Source organism: Neopsephotus bourkii, unplaced genomic scaffold, assembly GCF_033783945.1.
Source record: "Neopsephotus bourkii isolate Nb327-2 ecotype Australia unplaced genomic scaffold, CSIRO-AGI_Nbou_v1 NB_1637, whole genome shotgun sequence".
NCBI classification, from domain to species: Eukaryota; Metazoa; Chordata; class Aves; order Psittaciformes; family Psittacidae; genus Neopsephotus; species Neopsephotus bourkii.
Genome location: NW_026902112.1, coordinates 12,293,853 through 12,313,291, shown reverse-complemented (window position 1 = coordinate 12,313,291; position 19,439 = coordinate 12,293,853). Strand labels below are relative to the sequence as shown.

Here is a 19,439-nt window from a genome sequence, read left to right as displayed (position 1 = left end):
CTGCGTGGAGACCTCAGAGCAGCTTCCAGTGTCTGAAGGGGGCTACAAGGATGCTGGAGAGGGACTCTTCATCAGGGACTGCAGTGATAGGACAAGGGGTGATGGGTTCAGACTGAAACAGGAGGAGTTCAGGTTGGAGATAAGGCAGAAGTTCTTTACTGTGAGGGAGCTGAGGCGCTGGCACAGGGTGCCCAGAGAAGCTGTGGCTGCCCCATCCCTGGCAGTGTTCAAGGCCAGGTTGGACACAGAGGCTTGGAGCACCCTGCTCTAGTGGAAGGGGTCCCTGCCCATGGCAGGGGGTTGGAACTGAGTGATCCTAAGGTCCTTTCCAACCCAACCATTCCATGATTCTATTATTAACCTGCTGTGGGAGACTGCAGTCAAGCTGGTGTGAGCTCTGCACTGCTGTTCCTATCACAGCCACTGCCTCATTCCTTGGGAAGGGTGTTCTCCATCCTCAGCCATGCAACAGTGAGCTTGGTTTAATGCCTTTTGCCAGCAAGGAGCCCTGGCAGCAGTCACTCCTCCTCTTCAAGGTTACTTGAGAGAGTATCAGCAGCAGATGAACCTGCTCCATGCATCGTTGTGATAACAGGGCTTATTACCATTCCCCCATCGTTTCCTTGTGCTGTGCAGAGGCAGTTTTCTTTCTGGTGCCAGTTTCATGTGTTTTACCCTGTCCCCAACATCCTGAAGGATGCTAAGGTGAGCGTGTTCACCCCCTTTGTATATATACACTGGGGCCATGTAATGTCAGGGGGCTGTGTTGCATAGAGACCAATATAAGAGCTAAAAATTCCTCTGGGATCAATGCATGGCAAAAAGCATGTATTTGTTTTACACATGGCACTGTTGTATTCCAGTTCTGGGCGTTGGAATGGTTCCTAATCATGAACTGGGGGGAGCTCTGATGGGGTTTCTCATCCTCTGCCCTCGCAGATGCCGGTGTGCTCCTACTTCTTGAAGGGGATCTGCAGCAACAGCAACTGCCCCTACAGCCACGTCTACGTGTCCAGGAAGGCAGAAGTGTGCCAGGATTTCCTCAAAGGCTATTGTCCCATGGGAGAAAAGGTAAGGAGGGAGCCAGCTCTTGGGGTTCTGGGATGGATGCTCCTGTGCTGAAGCCACAACCTGTTTTCTGTATGAGCTACAGCACCGAAGGGAGCCATAGAACTGGAAGCTGCTGAATACCTGGATGTGATGAACAGCAGTCCTGTGCCTTCCCAAAGGGTTATGGGCAGGGAGAAAAAGAAGGAAACAAATCAGAGGCTGCAGCTTGCAAACGTTGTGCTGGTGTTTCCTTGGGAAGAGCCTCCCTGGGGTTGTCCATGTTACCGGTGCCTGAGCCGATAGCCCCTGTCCTGGGAACTGTTCAGTTGAACAGATGAGAAGGGAAGGAAAAGGCTTTGGAATCCCTGTTTTACATCCTAAACCCATGGATATTAATGCTTGTTCTGCACTCTGGCTCTGTGATAGATTAAAGCTTGAGCCTTAGATCTTGTGGCTCAGTCTTAGCAGCAAGATCACCCCTCCTCACCGAGCCTCCAGCAACTGAACCTCAGTCTCTGCCTAGTTATCTGCCTGGTGGCTTTATGGTCCTCCAGGTCCTGAGGGCCCTCTGGTTTACATCAGTGCTTTGAAGTCCTGCATGGACTTAATGTGCACACTGGGTAGACTTGCAGCCTTGTCTGTCAGCTTATGGTCCTCTGCATGACACACAGAGCTTGAAAGAGAGCAGCTTTCCTGGAGCAGGGCATGGTTTTGCTTAGACTTGCTGCTCATGGAGGTTTCTAGCTCCCCTGTGATTTCAGCTGCTTTTTACCAGGGAAGTTTGATGGGATGAGCATTTGGATGCATGGATCTATGAGCTGCTCTGGGCTGGAGCCTGAAGGACTCTTCTCCTTTTCTTCATCCCTGTAGCTCTTGTCTACAGAGGTTCAACCCAGCAAATGAAGCTGTGGGTGTTCAGCACCCATCACTGTGGTGTCATCAGGCAGTCACCAGCCTGTCCTAGAAACCAAATGCAATGGTGGATGGTGCCTTTTGAAAGCAAACCCATCCTTGCAAGGGCCACAGAGATGCTGCGAGGGCTGGAGCAGCTCTGTTCCAGAGCCAGGCTGAGAGAGCTGGGCTGGGGCAGCCTGGAGAAGAGAAGGCTCCTGAAGGGGAGATCTTAGAGCAGCTCCAGTGCCTAAAGGGGCTGCAGGAAACTTGGAGAGGGGCTTGGGACAAGGGCCTGTAGGGACAGGCCAAGGGGAATGGCTTGAACCTGCCCGAGGGGAGACTGAGCTGAGCTCTTAGGCAGAAGCTCTTCCCTGTGAGGGTGCTGAGGCGCTGGCACAGGGTGCCCAGAGAAGCTGTGGCTGCCCCATCCCTGCAGTGCTCAAGGCCAGGTTGGACACAGGGGCTTGGAGCACCCTGCTCTGGTGGAAGGGGTCCCTGCCCGTGGCAGGGGTTGGAGCTGGATGAGCTTTAAGGTCCCTTCCAGCTCAATTCCATGAATCTTTCCCAAGGAGAACCCACTAAAGTACAAAAACCAGGTGAAAGGAAGGTATAAAATCCCAAAGCGAGAGCTTTAAGCAAAGTAGCTGTGGTGGGAAACACTAAGACATTAGCCTGTGCCTAATTACTTTCTGTGGCAGTGTGTGGAGGAGACTGTGTGCAGGAGAAAACACTTCCTGCAAAGGAAAACACAGGCAGCACCACCTCCCTCCAGCACAGCCCCAACCACGCAGGCAGGATCCCTCCAATTATTTCCTCAACTATTCCAATTTAAATGAAAATATCAAAGAGATATTTAGAATATTTATTCTATTAGGGAAAGTGCTTACAGTGTCACTTTTGGAGTGTCAGGGAAGCATTCTCCTCCACATGATGGATAGCAGCCTGTAATTATAGATGGGGAGAAATTGCTGAGCGGGCCATATTTAACTGGGGGGAGAAGAAATCCCAGTGTGGGCCATTAAGGGTTAATTTTATTCTCTAAATAACATAAGGAAAGTGCTGAGTCGGTGCCTTTTGCCTCCAAGTAGAAAGTCCTCAAATGGACCCCGGAGAGTTGATCAGATTCTACTGAATCAAGTGAAAATGTGAACCTGGCTTCATAAAACGATGGCTTGTTAAAGATGCGCCCTCCCTTTCCTTATGAATAATTGAGGGTGGGAGTAAATCTCCTCTTGTTCTGCTTTTTCCCATCCAAGGAATGGGGAGAGCTGTCTGCATGGGGTTTGAACCACAAATTCATGGACAGCAAAGGTATGTGATACTGGAATAGCATCCTTAGTGGATAAACTCAGGGCAGTAATAAGTACAGGTGCTCCTTCTCCCGGTCACGTTTTCCTCTTTGTGCTCCCCCAAAGCAACACCATTTGTGGTTTCTATCAGACCTTCATCAAAAATGTCCATTATTATCCATAATTTATGATGAGTCGTTGCAGTGTCGCCTCCTAAGTACTTTCTAGAATGTCTTGCAGGGTGCTGAGGCCAAGTTGAGCTGGCCTTTGACCCATCCCATGGGCTCTAACTCCCAACTGTGTGAGCTCTTTGTGCAGATGGTGCTGGGACCAACCCGCTCGGGCTTCATAAGGAGCTTAGAATCAAGTGAGAAAGTTTTAACTTTGCATTCCCAAGTCCCTTTTTCAGGAATGGAGGCTGTAGAGGATAAAGGTTCCAACCCCCTGCCACAGGCAGGGACCCCTTCCACTGGAGCAGGGTGCTCCAAGCCCCTGTGTCCAACCTGGCCTTGAACACTGCCAGGGATGGGGCAGCCACAGCTTCTCTGGGCACCCTGTGCCAGCGCCTCAGCACCCTCACAGGGAAGAGCTTCTGCCTTATCTCCAACCTGAACTTCCCCTGTTTCAGTTTCTGTTACCCCTAATACTGATCATTTCCAGGAGGGAGCTGGTAGCAGAGCTATGACCTGGATCTCCAGCATCTCACCATTTCCTCTCTTGTTTGTTGGGGAGATTTTCCACCCAGTTTCTCCTCCTTGTATGTGCTTGTGGACCCACAGCTTCCTAAAGGGAACGGAGGGACCTGCAAGTTCAGCTTGGTGAAGCAGTTGTGAAATACCTTTGAATCATAGAATGGTTAGGGTTGGAAAGGACCTTAAGATCAAAGCTTCAAAAGATACAGCTCCAAATAGCTCTGTGGCCCCAGTCATCTCTAAACACAACACCATGTGTGTCTTAGCTAGAGCCATCAAGTGATGCCCACCACAGAAGTCAACTTGCTGCCTTGCCTGGGGCTCCCTGACCCCATGGTCATGCTGGGTAAGGCTGGTCCCTCTGGGCTGGTCACCTGCACTGGAGGAAGCTTGAAGAGAGAAGTGGGAAGAGAGGGGGAAATGGGGCTTCTTGCAGGTGTGCCTGAGGGGTTTCCAAAGATGTTTTGATGAGCTGAGCTACGGTAAAAGCTCCTCTTTGGTTCCTAATACTTCCTCGCATGGAGGTCCTTGTGACAGCATCTCAACTTGGGGCATGGGTTCTGGGTGGTTATTTCCCTGCCAAGCCACTGTCCTTGCTGCACCCACTCTTGGCTCCTGAAATAATACCCAAAGAATATGAATTCAGACGGAATAATATGAATTAATAGGAACTAATAGGAACTAATCTGAAATAACATGAAATAATACTTGGCCCAAGGAGCTCATTGGGTGCTAATGCACATTGAACATCGGACTGCTGTTGGAATACTTGGATGCCAACCACGGGCTGAGATCTGGTGTGATTGAGAGCCTGGACCAGGGAATTCCAACAACCACCTGCATTATTTAACAAACATGTAGATATTCCACTTGGGGACATGGTTTAGTGGTCATTAGACCACCATGGTTTAGTGGTGGCCTTGGCACTGCTGGGTTAGTGGTTGGACTTGATGATCTTCAAGGGCTTTTCCAACCTAAATGATGCTATGATTCTGTGATCTATGATCCATAGATGACCCCAAGGAGCAGATGCCTTGAGATTTGCTTTGCAGACACAAAACATGACTTATTGGGGATTAAACTGTCTTTATAAGAACCATACCTAAGGTAGGGTTTGGTGCTGGTGTCCTCCAGCCCTTGCAAGGTGTCAGAGCAAAGGCAAACGCATCAGCCCGGTCCCTTCTAACTGCTGCATCTGTGAAATGGGTTTGTATTAACTAAGCTTGTCCCCCATGGCGTGCATTAGCGAGCGTGCTGCATTAAATACCTATCTTCAGATTGTTTCCATCAGCTGCCTTGAAGCCTGTGGGTAAATTGTTCCCCCGTGGGAACTGTTAAGCAGTGAGATGCAGGGAGTTTAAACAACGAGGCTCCTGCACAAAGGCATGAGGAGATGTGCTGGAATAAATCATGGCTAAGAAGGGGCTCCGGTGTTTGCCAGCATCACATCCCTCCTAGGGACCTCACCCAGCACGACCTGCCTCATCCCTGATGGTGAAGCTAGATGCCATCACACCACAGATGCTTATGGTGGACCTGCCCATCCATCATTCCTGATGAGTTTCTTGGCCATCATCCTTTCACCAGAGCTCTGATTTGCACTTTATCCATGTAAAGTATTGGTGAAGCTCATGCTATCAGGGGCATGTCTGGTTAGCATGTGCTGCCCAAGGAAGTGTGGCTTCCTTGGGGAAAATCCTTTTCCCCCGTCAGGTGGAATGTGTTGTTTGCACAGTGGCAGCTGCTTGGGTTTTCTGTAGGAAACTCAAATGTGGGGACTTCTTCTTAGCCGGTGCCTTGTTCTCGTTTGTGTTTCTCTGAGCTGGTGATGCATCAGGTTGGCTGTTTTCTCCTTTTCTGGTGGAAGTGTAACAGGTTCCCCCCAGAAACTCACTTCATGGGTCCGATGCATTCAGTTTAAAGCACTTCTTCAGGCAAAGCCACATGAGCTGTGTTAGCAGCTCACTGTTTAATGTCTGTTGGGTTTATCCAGTGCATGATGGAGAGTGACATCTGAGGGTCCTTGTTCCCCTTCATCTGTTGTCACAGGGAGGTGAAGATCAATGTGAATGATCATTTAGTGAATCCCAGACTGGTTGGGTTGAAGGGACCTTAATGCTCATCCAGTTCCAACCCCTGCCACGGGCAGGGGCACCTTCCACTAGAGCAGCTTGCTCCAAGCCCCTGTGTCCAACCTGGCCTTGAACACTGCCAGGGATGGGGCAGCCACAGCTTCTCTGGGCACCCTGTGCCAGCGCCTCAGCACCCTCACAGGGAAGAGCTTCTGCCTTATATCCAGTGTAAATCATCCCTCTCAGTTTAGAACCATTCCCCCTTGTCTTGTCACTACAGGACATTGTAAGAAGTCTCTGTCTTTGTTATCAGCCCCTTTTAAGTATTGAAAGGCTGCAAGCAGGGCACCCCAGAGAACAGGAAGAGGAGAAAGGTTTGCATGATTTTGCATGTAACTTTTCATCTCAGTGATGACCTGCCACTGCAGGCTGGGCAGAGAGTGGATGGAGCAGCCGTGAGGAGAAGGACTTGGGGTGTTGGGTGATGAGAAGCTCCCCATGACCTTGCTTCAGTTTGTGCTTGAGCCCAGAACTCCCCCTGTGCTGGGCTGCACCCCCAGAGCGTGAGCAGCAGCTCAGGGAGAGGATCCTGCCCTTCTGCTGTGGAAAGGGGAGACCTTAGAGCAGCTCCAGTGCCTAAAGGGGCTGCAGGAAACCTGGAGAGGGGCTTGGGACAAGGGCCTGTAGGGACAGGCCAAGGGGAATGGCTTGAACCTGCCAGAGGGGAGACTGAGCTGAGCTCTTAGGCAGAAGCTCTTCCCTGTGAGGGTGCTGAGGAGCTGGCACAGGGTGCCCAGAGAAGCTGTGGCTGCCCCATCCCTGGCAGTGTTCAAGGCCAGGTTGGACACAGGGGCTTGGAGCACCCTGCTCTAGTGGAAGGGGTCCCTGCCTGTGGCAGGGGTTGGAACTGGATGAGCTTTGAGGTCCCTCCCAGCCCAAACCATTCGATGGTTCCTGCTGCAGACTTGTCTGGGTGGCACTGGAGATAACTCCTGTGGGGCAGCTGCTTCTCTGTGATGAGGCATTTTGCGACTTACCTTCTCCCCTCATTCAGAAACAGCTGATGGAGAGCGCTGTCTTTGATAGCTCTTTTATAGTCCACTGCAGCTGTATGAAAATCAACTACAAAAGCAACTTTATGTTGTTTAATTTTGGCTCTGGTTGACAGATGTTCTCTGGGTGCTGGAGTTGCCTGCTTGGTTTCATTTGCTTTTCCTATAGAGCACAGCAGAAATGTTCACTCAACAAACTGATTAGTAAGTAAAATCTTTATTTAAAACCCAAAATATAAAGTAGGGTTGGTAACGGGTCCTCTCATGAGATGGTGACCAGGCTGGATTGGAACAGGCTAAAACCTCTCCAGGTGCATCCTTTTGGCTTGCTTGGGACATTGAGTCCTTGTGCATCTCCTTTGGGCAATGCTGTCTGTGCTACTGGTGGTGATAAGTGTTGGTGCTGGTGATGGAAGCTTATGATTGACAACTCTTAGTAACCTGCAGAAGAACCAGGTTTCTCCCATTCCCAATCCTACCCATTTAGAATCATAGAATGGTGAAAATCTGTGTGGGTTTCCAGTTGCTTCTTATTTACCATAATCTGTAATGGCATAATGAGGGTTCTTATTGCTACTTTAAGTGTAGTATCCCCAGCAGCATTTAGATGGAACATTAAAGATGTTGCTTATCAGGGCAAACTTAAACTGCTTAATATCCTTGGCTAGTTGATATAAGTGCCTAGATAAACACTGGTCTGTGATTTTCCCTCTTGTACTTTAGCATCTTCGTAGAAGGATGTGCATCACAAAACAGGAAGATCAGGAAGTTCAGGGGAAGATCAGTTGCTGAATCATGGCTATAAATTGGGAATATACTGATGAAGCAGAGTCCTTGGTTTCAACCCAAGTGTCTGTAGATGAACGTGAAGAAGAGCAGGTTTTGTCTTTGCTTCCCATACTGGAATCTCCCTTCATTCCAATCTGTTCCGTTGTTGAATGATTGCTGCATCCCATGAACAGTGGCTGACGCCTTCCTTGAGGCACCTAGAACCACACACATAGTGAATTCCCTGCCATCCCTCATGCAGATGACACTGTAAGGGATGTCTGGTGGCTGTCTGGCTTGCTCCATCCTCAACAGTGATGATTTGGGGTTGGTACCTGCAGTCAATGTGATACTGGCTCCATCATGGTTTTGGGATGTGATGGATGAGATTGGGAGGGTTTCTTATGGAAATGGGGTTCTTTAACAAAGCAGTGCAGGGAATGATTGAATGCTGTAGGCATTGCCATGCAATGGTGAATGCTGGCTTGGGGATTCACCTTCTGGATGGCTGCATCCAAATAGCTATAGTCAACGGGTCAGTGTCCATGTAGAAACCAGTAACAAGTGGTGTCTCTCAAGGGTCTAGTGGAAGGTGTCCCTGCCCAAGGCAGGGGGTTGGAACTGGATGAGCTTTAAGGTCCCTTCCAACCCAAACCATTGTGTGATTTGATGATCCCTCATGTCTGTGGCTTTGCTTTTGTTGTGGCTCAGCTGGTCCTGGATGCTTTGGGGTTGGAGTAGGGCTGAGTTGCTCAGTGTCCCTGGCTGCTCCTCCTCCCTCCTCTTGCCTTGCCTTGTTTCTTTCATTTATATCTTGGCTTAACTCTCTACAAGCATTGTGAGAGCTTTGTGACTCTCATCCAGGCTGACCCGGGACACAGACCTGGATCCAGAAAACCAGGCCTGGAAAATCCATTCTGTGGCCACACATCCGTGAGCACTGGGGTGGTGCAATGCTCTTGGATGGCATTTTGCTACATGGAAAGTTCCAATTACAGAGGAATAACATGCCCAAAGCAGGGAGAAAGATGAGGGGAAAGAGTGGATGGCAACTTAGAGGAGTGTGGCAAGAGGTGGTGAAGAAAGGATGTGAAAGAGGGTCCCATCTCTTAGTGCATTTCTATTTGGGCTGGAGGATGCAGGTAGAAGGGATGCTGCAGGGACAAGGCTTTTCCTTGTCTACTTCAATCCCACTCAACTATTTTGCTGCTTCTTAAAGATGATGATCCCACTGAGTTTAGAAATAGCATCCCATTCTGTATCCAGCTCCAGAAGTACATTAGCTCAAATGCTGTTTTATTGCCTGCAAACACCAAGGGAGAGGATTCACGGCTCTGTGGTAGATCCTAGAGAGCATTTAGTATCCCAAATCCCAGAGGACATTTGGAGAACACCATTAGAAATCATTACTTCCCTGCAAGCTTTTTGCTAGGGCACCAAACTCTGTTTTGAGAGCAGAAACCTGTTTTGGATCAGATTCCTTAGGATAACGTCTGAGCTGAATGTGTCCATCATTATTCCACAGGCTGGATATGCCTGGATGTTTTGTCCTCCAGGTTTTAGCAACAGGGAGCTGGAATATTCCTTGTAAGGCTGCTTCCATCTGCTCCCAATTATAATAAAGCCATCAGGAAAAAGCCATTTCCTGGCTGTCAGATCAGAGCAGCATCAGGAAACAGCTCGGCCACCTCCAGCAATAGCTTCCCAACAGCCACTTACCACCGAGACGTGGTGGGTAAGAGGGATGTTAAACCAGGCTGACATCAATCCACCCAGTTAATCCTGATGCTTGGAGATGGGACCACCTGCAAAAGCTCTGGTGAACAACGTGGATGTGCAGAGAGCTTTAAAAACACAGAAAGCACTTACGTGCTTGAGAGCTTGAGCTTGTCCCCAACATCAGAAGGACATGGAGCTGCTGGAGCAAGTCCAGAGGAGGCCACAAGTATGATCAGGGGCTGGAGCAACTCCTGTATGGAGCCAGGCTGAGAACATTGGGGCTGTTCAGCCTGGAGAAGAGAAGCTGCATGGAGACCTCAGAGCAGCTTCCAGTGTCTGAAGGGGGCTGCAAGGATGCTGAAGAGGGACTCTTTATCAGGGACTATAGTGATAGGACAAGGGGTGATGGGTTCAGACTGAAACAGGGGAAGTTCAGGTTGGAGATACGGAAGAAGCTCTTCCCTGTGAGGGTGCTGAGGCGCTGGCACAGGGTGCCCAGAGAAGCTGTGGCTGCCCCATCCCTTGCAGTGTTCAAGGCCAGGCTGGACACAGGGGCTTGGAGCAAGCTGCTCTAGTGGAAAGTGTCCCTGCCCATGGCAGGGGTTGGAGCTGGATGATCTTAAGGTCCCTTCAGCCCAACCCATTCCATGATTATGTCTCCTCTCCATCATGGGGTATGGAGAGATGTGAATGGGCCCAAAGAGATGGGAGGATGCTCCAACGCTTTCCCATCTCTCATCCACCTGCTGGTCCCTTGGCACAAATGTTAAGAAACCAACAATCGAGCAGGGGAAGAGACAAGCCTGGAGACACTTGAGAAATTCAACCTGGACAAACGGCTGGTGGAGCGGAGCCGGGAATGCTGGCTTGGATGGGACCTCTCATTCCCCTCCTGTAAGGTCAATGGGTGGTTGTTGGTCGGCCCAGTAACCCAGCTTCACCTTCCTCCTGCCCTCTTCTGCCTCCTGCCAAGCTGGTTCGTGGAAAATGTTCATTAACGTCATTCCCAGGACCTGCTACCAGCTGCCCCCTCCTTTGCCAGGTCCATGCTAAAGAAGGCAGGGCCCTGCAAACCTCCTCCTCCTTGTCTTGCTCCACGTGTGCGTCAGGGCCCCTTGGGCCATTTAAGGCTCTGTGGGTCGTTGACAGCACCTTGACTTTCACCCAAAGCTGCCTTGGCAGCCAGGATGGAGTCCCAGCCACAGGGGCTTCCCAATGGGCACTGTCCCAGCGCTGGGCACTGCTGCTGGTCAGGCTGTGGGAAAAGCCCAGGGCAGGGAGATTGGGATGGGCACAGCAGCAATGGGATGATAGCATCCTCATCAGCACCCAATGGAGCCAGGGGGTTTCTCCCTATGGCTTCTTAGGGGTGCTGTGGGTTTTCTGTTGTCTTGCTGGGAGGGACCAGAGGCTTTATCTCTCTTCTTATGGTCCAACCTATGGGCTGGCAGGGGTCCCATGGGGTGTAACTTACCACCCCAACAGGTGGAAGGGATCCGATGGCCTCAGCTATGGTCCTGCCCGCTGTCCCACAGCCCCACTCGGCTTCACCCCGGCTGACACACAGCAGCAAAGAGCCTTAACAGCAACCCAACCCCATCGTGTTTGCTCTGGCACGCAGGGCAGGAGCAGCAGACCTGCTGTAAATAAACAGGAAGGGCTTTTCCAGCCACTGGGGCCAGCAGGGAGGTGATCCCAGCTTCACCATCCCAGGCCTGAAGCAGCGGTGATGGACGGGAGAAGGGCTGGGCGCTGCGAATGGTGTGGAAAAACCATTAAGAAACCTGAGCTGGGGACACGGCCCTGGGATTAGTGGGACATGGTTTGTTGTCTTTATGAAGTATCTTATCGCTATGGAGCCAATAAATGTGGTCTGGTGCAGTGATTGACTTGGAGATGGGTGCTGGTGAGAGCATTGGGAAGGTGGCACATCCTGATCCCGGTATCGAGCCATGACCATGGCACCATCCCCTCCACAGAGACTTGTAACTGGTCCCTTGGGAAGAAACAGCCACATCTCTTGGCTTTTCTTCCAAAATAGCATCATTCCTTGGTGTAGCAGCATCAGTGCTGGCTGCAAGGGTGATGCATCCATGTGGCCAGGGCTTTTTTCCTGCTCTTCTCCTTTGAACTAAATGATGCTTAAGGTCCCTTCCAGCCCAAACCATTCCATAATTTTATGTTTCTATGAAATGTAGGATTTGGGAGTAATGGCAGAGTTTGGACACTGTTTAGGATCATAGAATCATCATAGAACTAAGTAGAGACACCACTACTTTCGGGTTGCCTGTTCTCTTGTATACTTGCTATTGAAGCTCCTTCAAATAGAGGGGAAAAGTCACAGGAAATGGGGTTTTTAATGACTTTTCAGTGGAAAAGCAGTGCTGTCACTGCACCGTCCCCCCCATTGAGCCAATGCCTGTGTGTCCATCTGGATCCCCAGCCCTCCTGCTGCTCAGCACCATCCCCAACCTCCAGCAGAGAAGCTCCTTGCTCCGATGCTGGCTGCGGTGCCCGGCCCTGGGGGGCAGAGCTGTTGAACCCTGCTGCCCTTTCCAGGAGAGAGCTTCCATGGCTCAGCAGGCCTGCTGCCTCATCCCAAAGGTCAGCACAAGGAGCTGCTCCCGTGCTCCCAAAGTTGAGTTGCTTTAAAAGGGCAGGAGCTCACCTACATCCCGCATCATCGGGAAGAGGCATTTATATAAACAGGCAAGCATGGTGATGCTAAAACGCTCACAACCAGGTTGGATGGGGCTTGGAGCAACCTGCTCGAGTGGAAGGTGTCCCTCCCCCTGGCAGGGAATTGGAACTGGATGAGCTTTAAGGCCCCTTCCAACCCAAACCATTCTGTGATGCTATGATTTGTGTTGTTTTCACCCAAGCCCATGCAAAATCTGAGCATCCCTATAGCAAGGAGGTTTGCAGTGTGGGCATCCCAGAGTGGAAGGACCCATGTGGGGAAAAGGCAGGCTCCATCTTCGACTGAGGAGAAGGTCAACAAGGGGTTGTGATCTTATCATTGTGCCATGTGTGTTGGATTGCATCTCGCCATGGGTGTCATAATGTGGTGCACACCCCTGGTCCCTGCAAAACCAAGCTGAATGGGATGGATGGGAGCATCCTGGCTGGGAGTGGGTTTCCCCTGAGCAAGGCTTTTATGACCTGCACCCACCCTGCATCCCTTGGGATACCTTGGGACAAGCTTTCTGGCCTGATATTGCTGTCATGGTGTTGAGAACCATCAGAGGTGAGACAGGCAGCTCTTTCTCTCTCCCTCTGGCCAACATTCCCAACCACCCAGATAGAAATCACACCTGGAAGTGTCTCCTCTGCCCTTCCTGCTTCTCTTCCTGCCTTGCCTGCTGCCAAAAGGTGCCATTTCCCAGCAGAAAGCTTTGTGTGGGGGAAAGTTATGGAACACTTCTGGCATCTCCCACCTACTGGCACAGCTGAATGCCCAGCTGGTAGCACAGACACACTGGTAGGGGTGAACACCTTGATGCCAGTCCCATGCCATGGCCACACTAAGCTTTCTTGGAAAGGAGAGCATCAACCAAGCTCATTTCCAACCCCTGAGCAAGAGCAGGTTGAGCACCCCCTTGATCCAAACAGCGATCCCAAAATAAGTCCTGTAAAGGATGTGCTTCATTCCTGCTCTTCCCTGAGTCCCAGGCATGCCTGGGACAAGAAAACCCTGTGTCCTCTCCTAAAGAGCTTCTCCAGCCTCTTTGGCATCTCCCAGCATCACCTCCTTGAGGGCAGATTGTTGCTGTTAAGACTTTGATGGGTTGGGTCCATAAAATCAGGCACTTGGGAAGCACCATATTTGGAGGAGCATCTGATTCTTATCACTGTCTTGGTATGCAACAGTGATTTGATACGGAGAGGGAAGCACCAACGCATCCTTCTCTTCCTTCAGCAGCGTGTTGGTGCCACCTGAAGATGCCTGTTTGGGAACCCATGCTCCCTGCAGGGCTTTCCTTGCCTTTCCCAATGTTGTCCTCTTTTTCCCTTGCAGTGCAAGAAGAAGCACACCTTGGTTTGCCCTGACTTTGCCAAGAACGGGGTTTGCCCCAAGGGTGCCCGGTGCAAGCTGCTGCACCCACAGAAGAGACGTCGCCCAAGAGAAGGAGAAGATGGGGAACGCAGTGCCCCCCCCTCCAAGTGGAGACAGGTCTCAAAGGAGACAGGCAGGTAGGAAAGAGCAGAAGAAACTCATTTTGCTGCTCTTAAAACAGTTTTCTTCCCAACCTGCTCCAGATGTTTCCTCTTCCAAGTGTATATTTGTCTGTGTGCTGGTGTGGTTTGAGATGTTCCTGATGTGCGTCACTGTGGTGGCCTGTTGACCATGGGCGATATGGTTGAGCAGGATCCATGCTTGAGGGAGAGGTCTCCATCCAAAGGAAAGAGGATGGCTTGCATCTAATATGTGTCATTGAGGTGTAGGTATCTTCCCTTGGAAATGGGCTTCCAGGTATCTCTGAGGCTTTTGTAAACCTTCCTCCTGGGAGATGGAGGAGTCCTGATGGAAACTCCACTGCTGAAAGTGGGTATAGCTTATCCATAGCTCTGTGGGAGACTGAAACCATCAGCCCTTGCCCTCCTCTCCATGGCAGAGAGCAGAGCTGAGCCCTCAATGTGGCATGGAGGGGCTCACCATCAGGGCTGGACTCCCTGCCTGCAGAAGCAGAGATGGGGATGGATATGGAGATACAAAAGGCTTTGTAAAACCATTTGATGCTGGGCTGGGTCCTTGGTTAATCCTTGGAAGCTCTCTGAGCTTTCTCTGATGCTTTTGGGTGTTGGGATGAAGCTGCAGACTGATGATGGACACATTGGTCCTCATCCTCACAGGGAGATCGGACTTCTTGAGCTTGGCACATCCTTGTCTTACTCTGCCCTTCCTGCAGAACAACTGCATCCAGTGTAACAAAAATGAAAGCTAAGTTGAAATTTGGCTTTAAAAGCCAAAATCCAGAAGTCCTGGTTCATGGGAGGAGAAAATATCAGTTTGGGTGCTCAGCTCCTCCATGGCTCTTTGCAGATGCATGTGGGGTGAAGATGGGATGGAAATGGAGAGACCTGGGAGCTGGGCTGGGCTGGTCCATGCTCTTGCCCAGTCCTGGCTCTACCTTGTAAGGTAGCAGAGGGGGATGAGTATTCATTTGGCTCTTCAAACTTACCCTGGTTTACAGAAGAGCCTTGGAATATCACCCAGCTCAGGTCCCTGGTGTGAACAAGGCGTAGAATAGCTCCTTGCTCTTCTTAGGTAGGGAGGCACCTTCCTCCTGTCCCAGGGCCAGCTCCTGGAAGCCTCCACTTGGAAGGGAGCATATCCAAGCTTATAAGCTGCTCTGGAGGGATTTTGCCTTTATGGGGATGTAGAAGGAGCTGAAGGGTCTCTTAGCTGGGCTTGATGCAGGACAGCAGGGTTGCATATGAGCCAAGCCCAGTGGGGCATCCCCCAAGCATCCCTGCTCCCCACAGTGTCCATCTCCCCTCTTTAGTTCTCACTCAGCTCAAACAGCACCCAAACAGGAGCCCAGCATCTCCAGGAGCATCTGAGGACTGGAAACCCTGCAGGAAAGCAGAGCAGGGAATCCAACTGGGAAGTGAGAAACCCCAGCTTAACCCAAGCTGGGGTATCAGAGCCTGGGATGAAGCTTGGGGAGCCTCCATGTGTGGCTTTGGTGGTTCACCCCAGCCTCTTCCATTGCACATGATTGGAAAGCATCTTCCATGCCCAGCATTGCCAAGTGGGATCGTTTTGGTTTTCCTTGTTTTTCCCATGTGTCTCTGCAGGAATGATGCAGCTCAGCTCCACGATGATGGGGAAGTGCCTGGACCCTCCAGTGTGGAGAAAGAGGTGAAGTTTTGGAAGGAAGCAAACACCTCCCCAGCCAGCTGGCCACAGAAGCTGCCGTCCTTCATCTCCCTCCAGTCCCCAGAATCCCCCAGTGACCAGAGCTGCAAAGTGAAGGAGGAGGAGGAGCCAGAGGAAGAGCCAGGTAGGAAGCACTTGCACTGCGTTTGCTCACGTGTGCTCCGAGCTGCTCCAGTTCCAAGTGGGAGAGTTATTCCTCACTGCTCTCCGTGGGTTTTGGTGGGATCAGTGCTCCTCATGAGTCAACAAACCCGTTAACACTGGGAGCCCAAACTGGGATGGCATCTGGGACTCGTATCTCTGTGCATGCAGGTGCATGAGCTCCTGGCTCTGCTCCCAAAACCATGGTAGGATTTTGTTCCCATGTTTTATCTTCCCTTATCCCATAAATTACCTGATGATTAATCCAGTCTTGTTCCTGTGATGTAATCACAGCGTTCCCTGGTAGGAGGGTGTTTCACGAGGGATACAGTGATGCTCTGCCTTACCACTGGACCCACAGAGTGATCTCTGGACCATCCATCACCTGTGTTTCTTGACATGAAACAGCTTCAGAGCTTTGAAACCAGAACATCCCTTACTTCAGGATAAATGAGGTGGGATGATGTGTTTGCAGGTTGGAAGTTCAAGGGAAGATCCTATTAATCTGGGATTATCTGCTTTGTTGTTCTGTTAAAAACTAAGGGAGGAGACTTTGGAAATAGGGAAAAATGCAGTTTTAGGATGAGCAAAATTTAGGGATTCTTGACATGGGAGAGCAATCTTGGAAGAGTTCATGGAAATGTTTCAACTGTTTGAAATTGTGGAGGTAAAAGATGGGGAAAATTGTGGGAGCAAAGCAGCTCATGGTGGAGGTTAGCTGCATTCCTGCTTCTCCAGTGTTTTCCTTCGTTCTTCCTCTCCTGATTCAGCTCCTACACTAGAAAACCACCAGCACCTCTATAGTAAAGGATGAGACTTTGAGGCAACCTGGGGATGCACCCATGGGAGCAGAGGTGATGGAGATGGTGATAGCGAGGCAGAGATTGTGCTTGGTCCTTCCCAGCTCTGGGTGGGAGGTTTTTGGATGGATGATGCTTCACACTTTCCCATTCATCTCCTGTCCTTCACTGGAGGGATGTGCAGCAGCTTTGTCTCCTGAGCACCACTGCTGAAAGGGAGGCAGCGTTTGACAAAGGAATCATCCCTCCACATCTCCAATCCCATGCAGGATCCTGCAGGGATAAGGAATGTATTCAGCGCCTAAAGCCAGGCTGGGGCACTTATACTCATCCATGAGCAGGTACCAAGGATCTGCAAGGCTGTGTCTTTCTCGATCATGAAGCACTTTGAGCCAGGGAATGCTGTTGGAAAGAAAATTCCCAGGATTAGCAACATGTTCCTGAAGTCACAGGCGAGTGCATGTGCTGTCAAACCATGGCACGATGGAGACCGGTCCAGCCAGGAACGCTCCCATCCATGACATGGGGTGAAGCTCTTGGCTTCTCTTCCCAGGGATTTCTTGCCCTGGGCACTTCCCTCCTTCCCTTTCCTTGGCCTTGGTTCAGTTCCCTTTTGAGCTCAACAGCAGGGCCAAGGAAGCAGCAGCTTAATCAGGTGGTTTTATCTCTGTGATCACAATGGAGCAGTTAATCCGTGGACAAGAACGCTGTTGGAATGCCCTGGATTGCACTTGGCAGCCTGGAATAACTCGGTCAAGAGGACAAAGGCATCATCCTGGCATCCTTTTCCTTTTAAATCCAGTTTGCACTTTCAGGGGAGGATGATTCCAGGCATTTTGGATGGGAGGATGAGTAGAAGGAGCTGGTTTGGTCCAGGGATGTCAGGAGGAGGGCTGTGGGTACATGGTCAGGGAATGCATCGCTCCATTCTCATTTGCCTTTGCCCAGGGAGCACGTGGCATCAGGAGAGCAGATGCTGGAGGATCCATAGGAAAGGAAAACCAGGCAGGAATTGCAGATGGCTATAAAATGATCTGATGATGAAGCAATTTCCCTGCCAAAGGGATGCAGTGATGGCACGTGGTGAGCCTGGGCATGAGGATGCTGCTCAGTGCTGGGGTTTGCCCATGCCCTGGGATGTGCTGGGTAATTAAACTCTCATCTCCAGACACAAGTGAATGGTCTCAGGGGTGCAGCAGCAGCCAGGGGCCCCTATAACCTAACGGCAGAAAAGGAGCTCTGGCCACGGATGAACAGGTTGAGGCCATTGATGCTGCTAAAGGACCAAATGCTTCATGTTGGCCAAATCAATCTTGCAGTGTCCTCAACATAAGAAGGACGTGGAGCTGTTGGAGCAAGTCCAGAGGAGGACAGTGAGGATTATCAGGGGCTGGAGCAGCTCCTGTATGGAGCCAGGCTGAGAACACTGGGGCTGTTCAGCCTGGAGAAGAGAAGCTGCATGGAGACCTCAGAGCAGCTTCCAGTGTCTGAAGGGGCTACAAGGATGCTGGAGAGGGACTCTTCATCAGGGACTGCAGTGATAGGACAAGGGGTGATGGGTTCAGACTGAAACAGCGGAAGTTCAGGTTAGATCGTAGGCAGAAGCTCTTCCCTGTGAGGGTGCTGAGGTGCTGGCACAGGGTGCCCAGAGAAGCTGTGGCTGCCCCATCCCTGGCAGTGTTCAAGGCCAGGTTGGACACAGGGGCTTGGAGCACCCTGCTCTAGTGGAAGGGGTCCCTGACCGTGGCAGGGGTTGCAACTGGATGAGCTTTAAGGTCCTTTCCAACCCAAACCATTCTACAGTTCTCTGATCACTGGGACTTAGCTTATGAGCCTAAGGTGCTGTTTCAAGCTGAGCGGGTGGTCAGGATGAATCCTTGCATAGCTTTAGGTAGTAGCTGGTGTCTGTGATGGGGTTTGGGGTCTGCACCTTCCCTGCTGCAGCCATCGTAGCAGGGATAATAGTGGGTTTCTGCTTGTAAAGCCTGAAGGTGACACACAAATTGGCAAGGTAGTAACTAAGGAGGAGGACAGGTTATTATTACAGACGGAGCTGAATTGCTTGCTTAAATGGTCACAGTTTGAGAAAATACCTTTTTAATACAGGTAAATACAGGAGAAACAAAGAAAAGCACCAGCTCTGTGTCTGGGAGAGATGGAGGGGGGGATTGGAGATGACCTTTAAGCACCAGAGTGGGCAACAGCGTCAGCTTGCAGGGTCTCAGTGCGGGCTGCAGTGTCTGGCCTTGGGATATAGATAAAGGGGGGCTGGAAAGGACTGATGCCCATGGCAGGGGAGTTGGAACTAAGTGATCTTAAGGTCCTTTCTAACCTTATTCTATGACTGTATGTAGTCTGCATGTGGTCTGATGTCGTCCTCCCTTGGGGAGGGTTCCCAACCCTTGTAATTTGAGAGTGCTCAAAGCATCCTCCAAGAAGCCCATGGCGAGAGCAAACCCCTCCAGCCAAGCATCCCCATTGGGAAAGCTGGGCTTGGTGGCATCCCATCCTTCACCTGCTTGTGTTCTCCATCCAGAAGGGCAAACCCAGAGGCAGCACAGGCTCCCCAACCCCTCCACCAGGTAATGGGCTTTCCCTGTTTCACCTTCCAGTTCAATCGCCTGTGCTGGAGCCTCAGCGGCCTCCCCGCTCTCATTGTAAGCAACTCCAGCAACGCAGAGCCCTTCCAATCGAGTGCTAATTTAATTAGAAAGCACCCATTTGAGTTAATTTGTTCGAGAAGCTCACGGAAAACTCCTGGAGTGAACAGATGTTCCCCTCTCCCCCGATGAACATTCAGGGCTTTGTAAATGGCTCCGCTCAGCCTTGTTTAGGAGAGAAAAGAGGATTTTATAGCTACAAACGACCCTTTCTGTAAACATTTTACAGCTCTCTGCACGTCTGAGTGACGATAAAGCCCCAGCAAGTCGTCGGGCTGCAAAGCTGGGACCATACGGCCATCATTTCCTTGTCATATTTCACGGTCGTAACGGTAATGGAAGCTGCTCGCTACAGGCTTTTCCTAACGGCTCCGCTGAGCACGCTCAAACGCTTTGGCTTTGGAAGGGTTCGGGGAGG

The 19,439-nt window shown here is 50.9% G+C and overlaps 1 protein-coding gene across 2 annotated transcripts in view; it reads left to right on the top strand.

The window, feature by feature from the left end:
* ZC3H3 (zinc finger CCCH-type containing 3) overlaps window positions 1-19,439 on the top strand; it is a 155,058-nt gene that overhangs the window by 125,505 nt on the left and 10,114 nt on the right. For both annotated transcript variants that reach the window (XM_061374233.1, XM_061374232.1), the window contains exons 9-11: window positions 940-1,071; window positions 13,555-13,730; window positions 15,339-15,544. In XM_061374233.1, coding sequence (XP_061230217.1) covers window positions 940-1,071; window positions 13,555-13,730; window positions 15,339-15,544 — 514 coding nt within the window. The remainder of the gene's footprint in view (window positions 1-939; window positions 1,072-13,554; window positions 13,731-15,338; window positions 15,545-19,439) is intronic.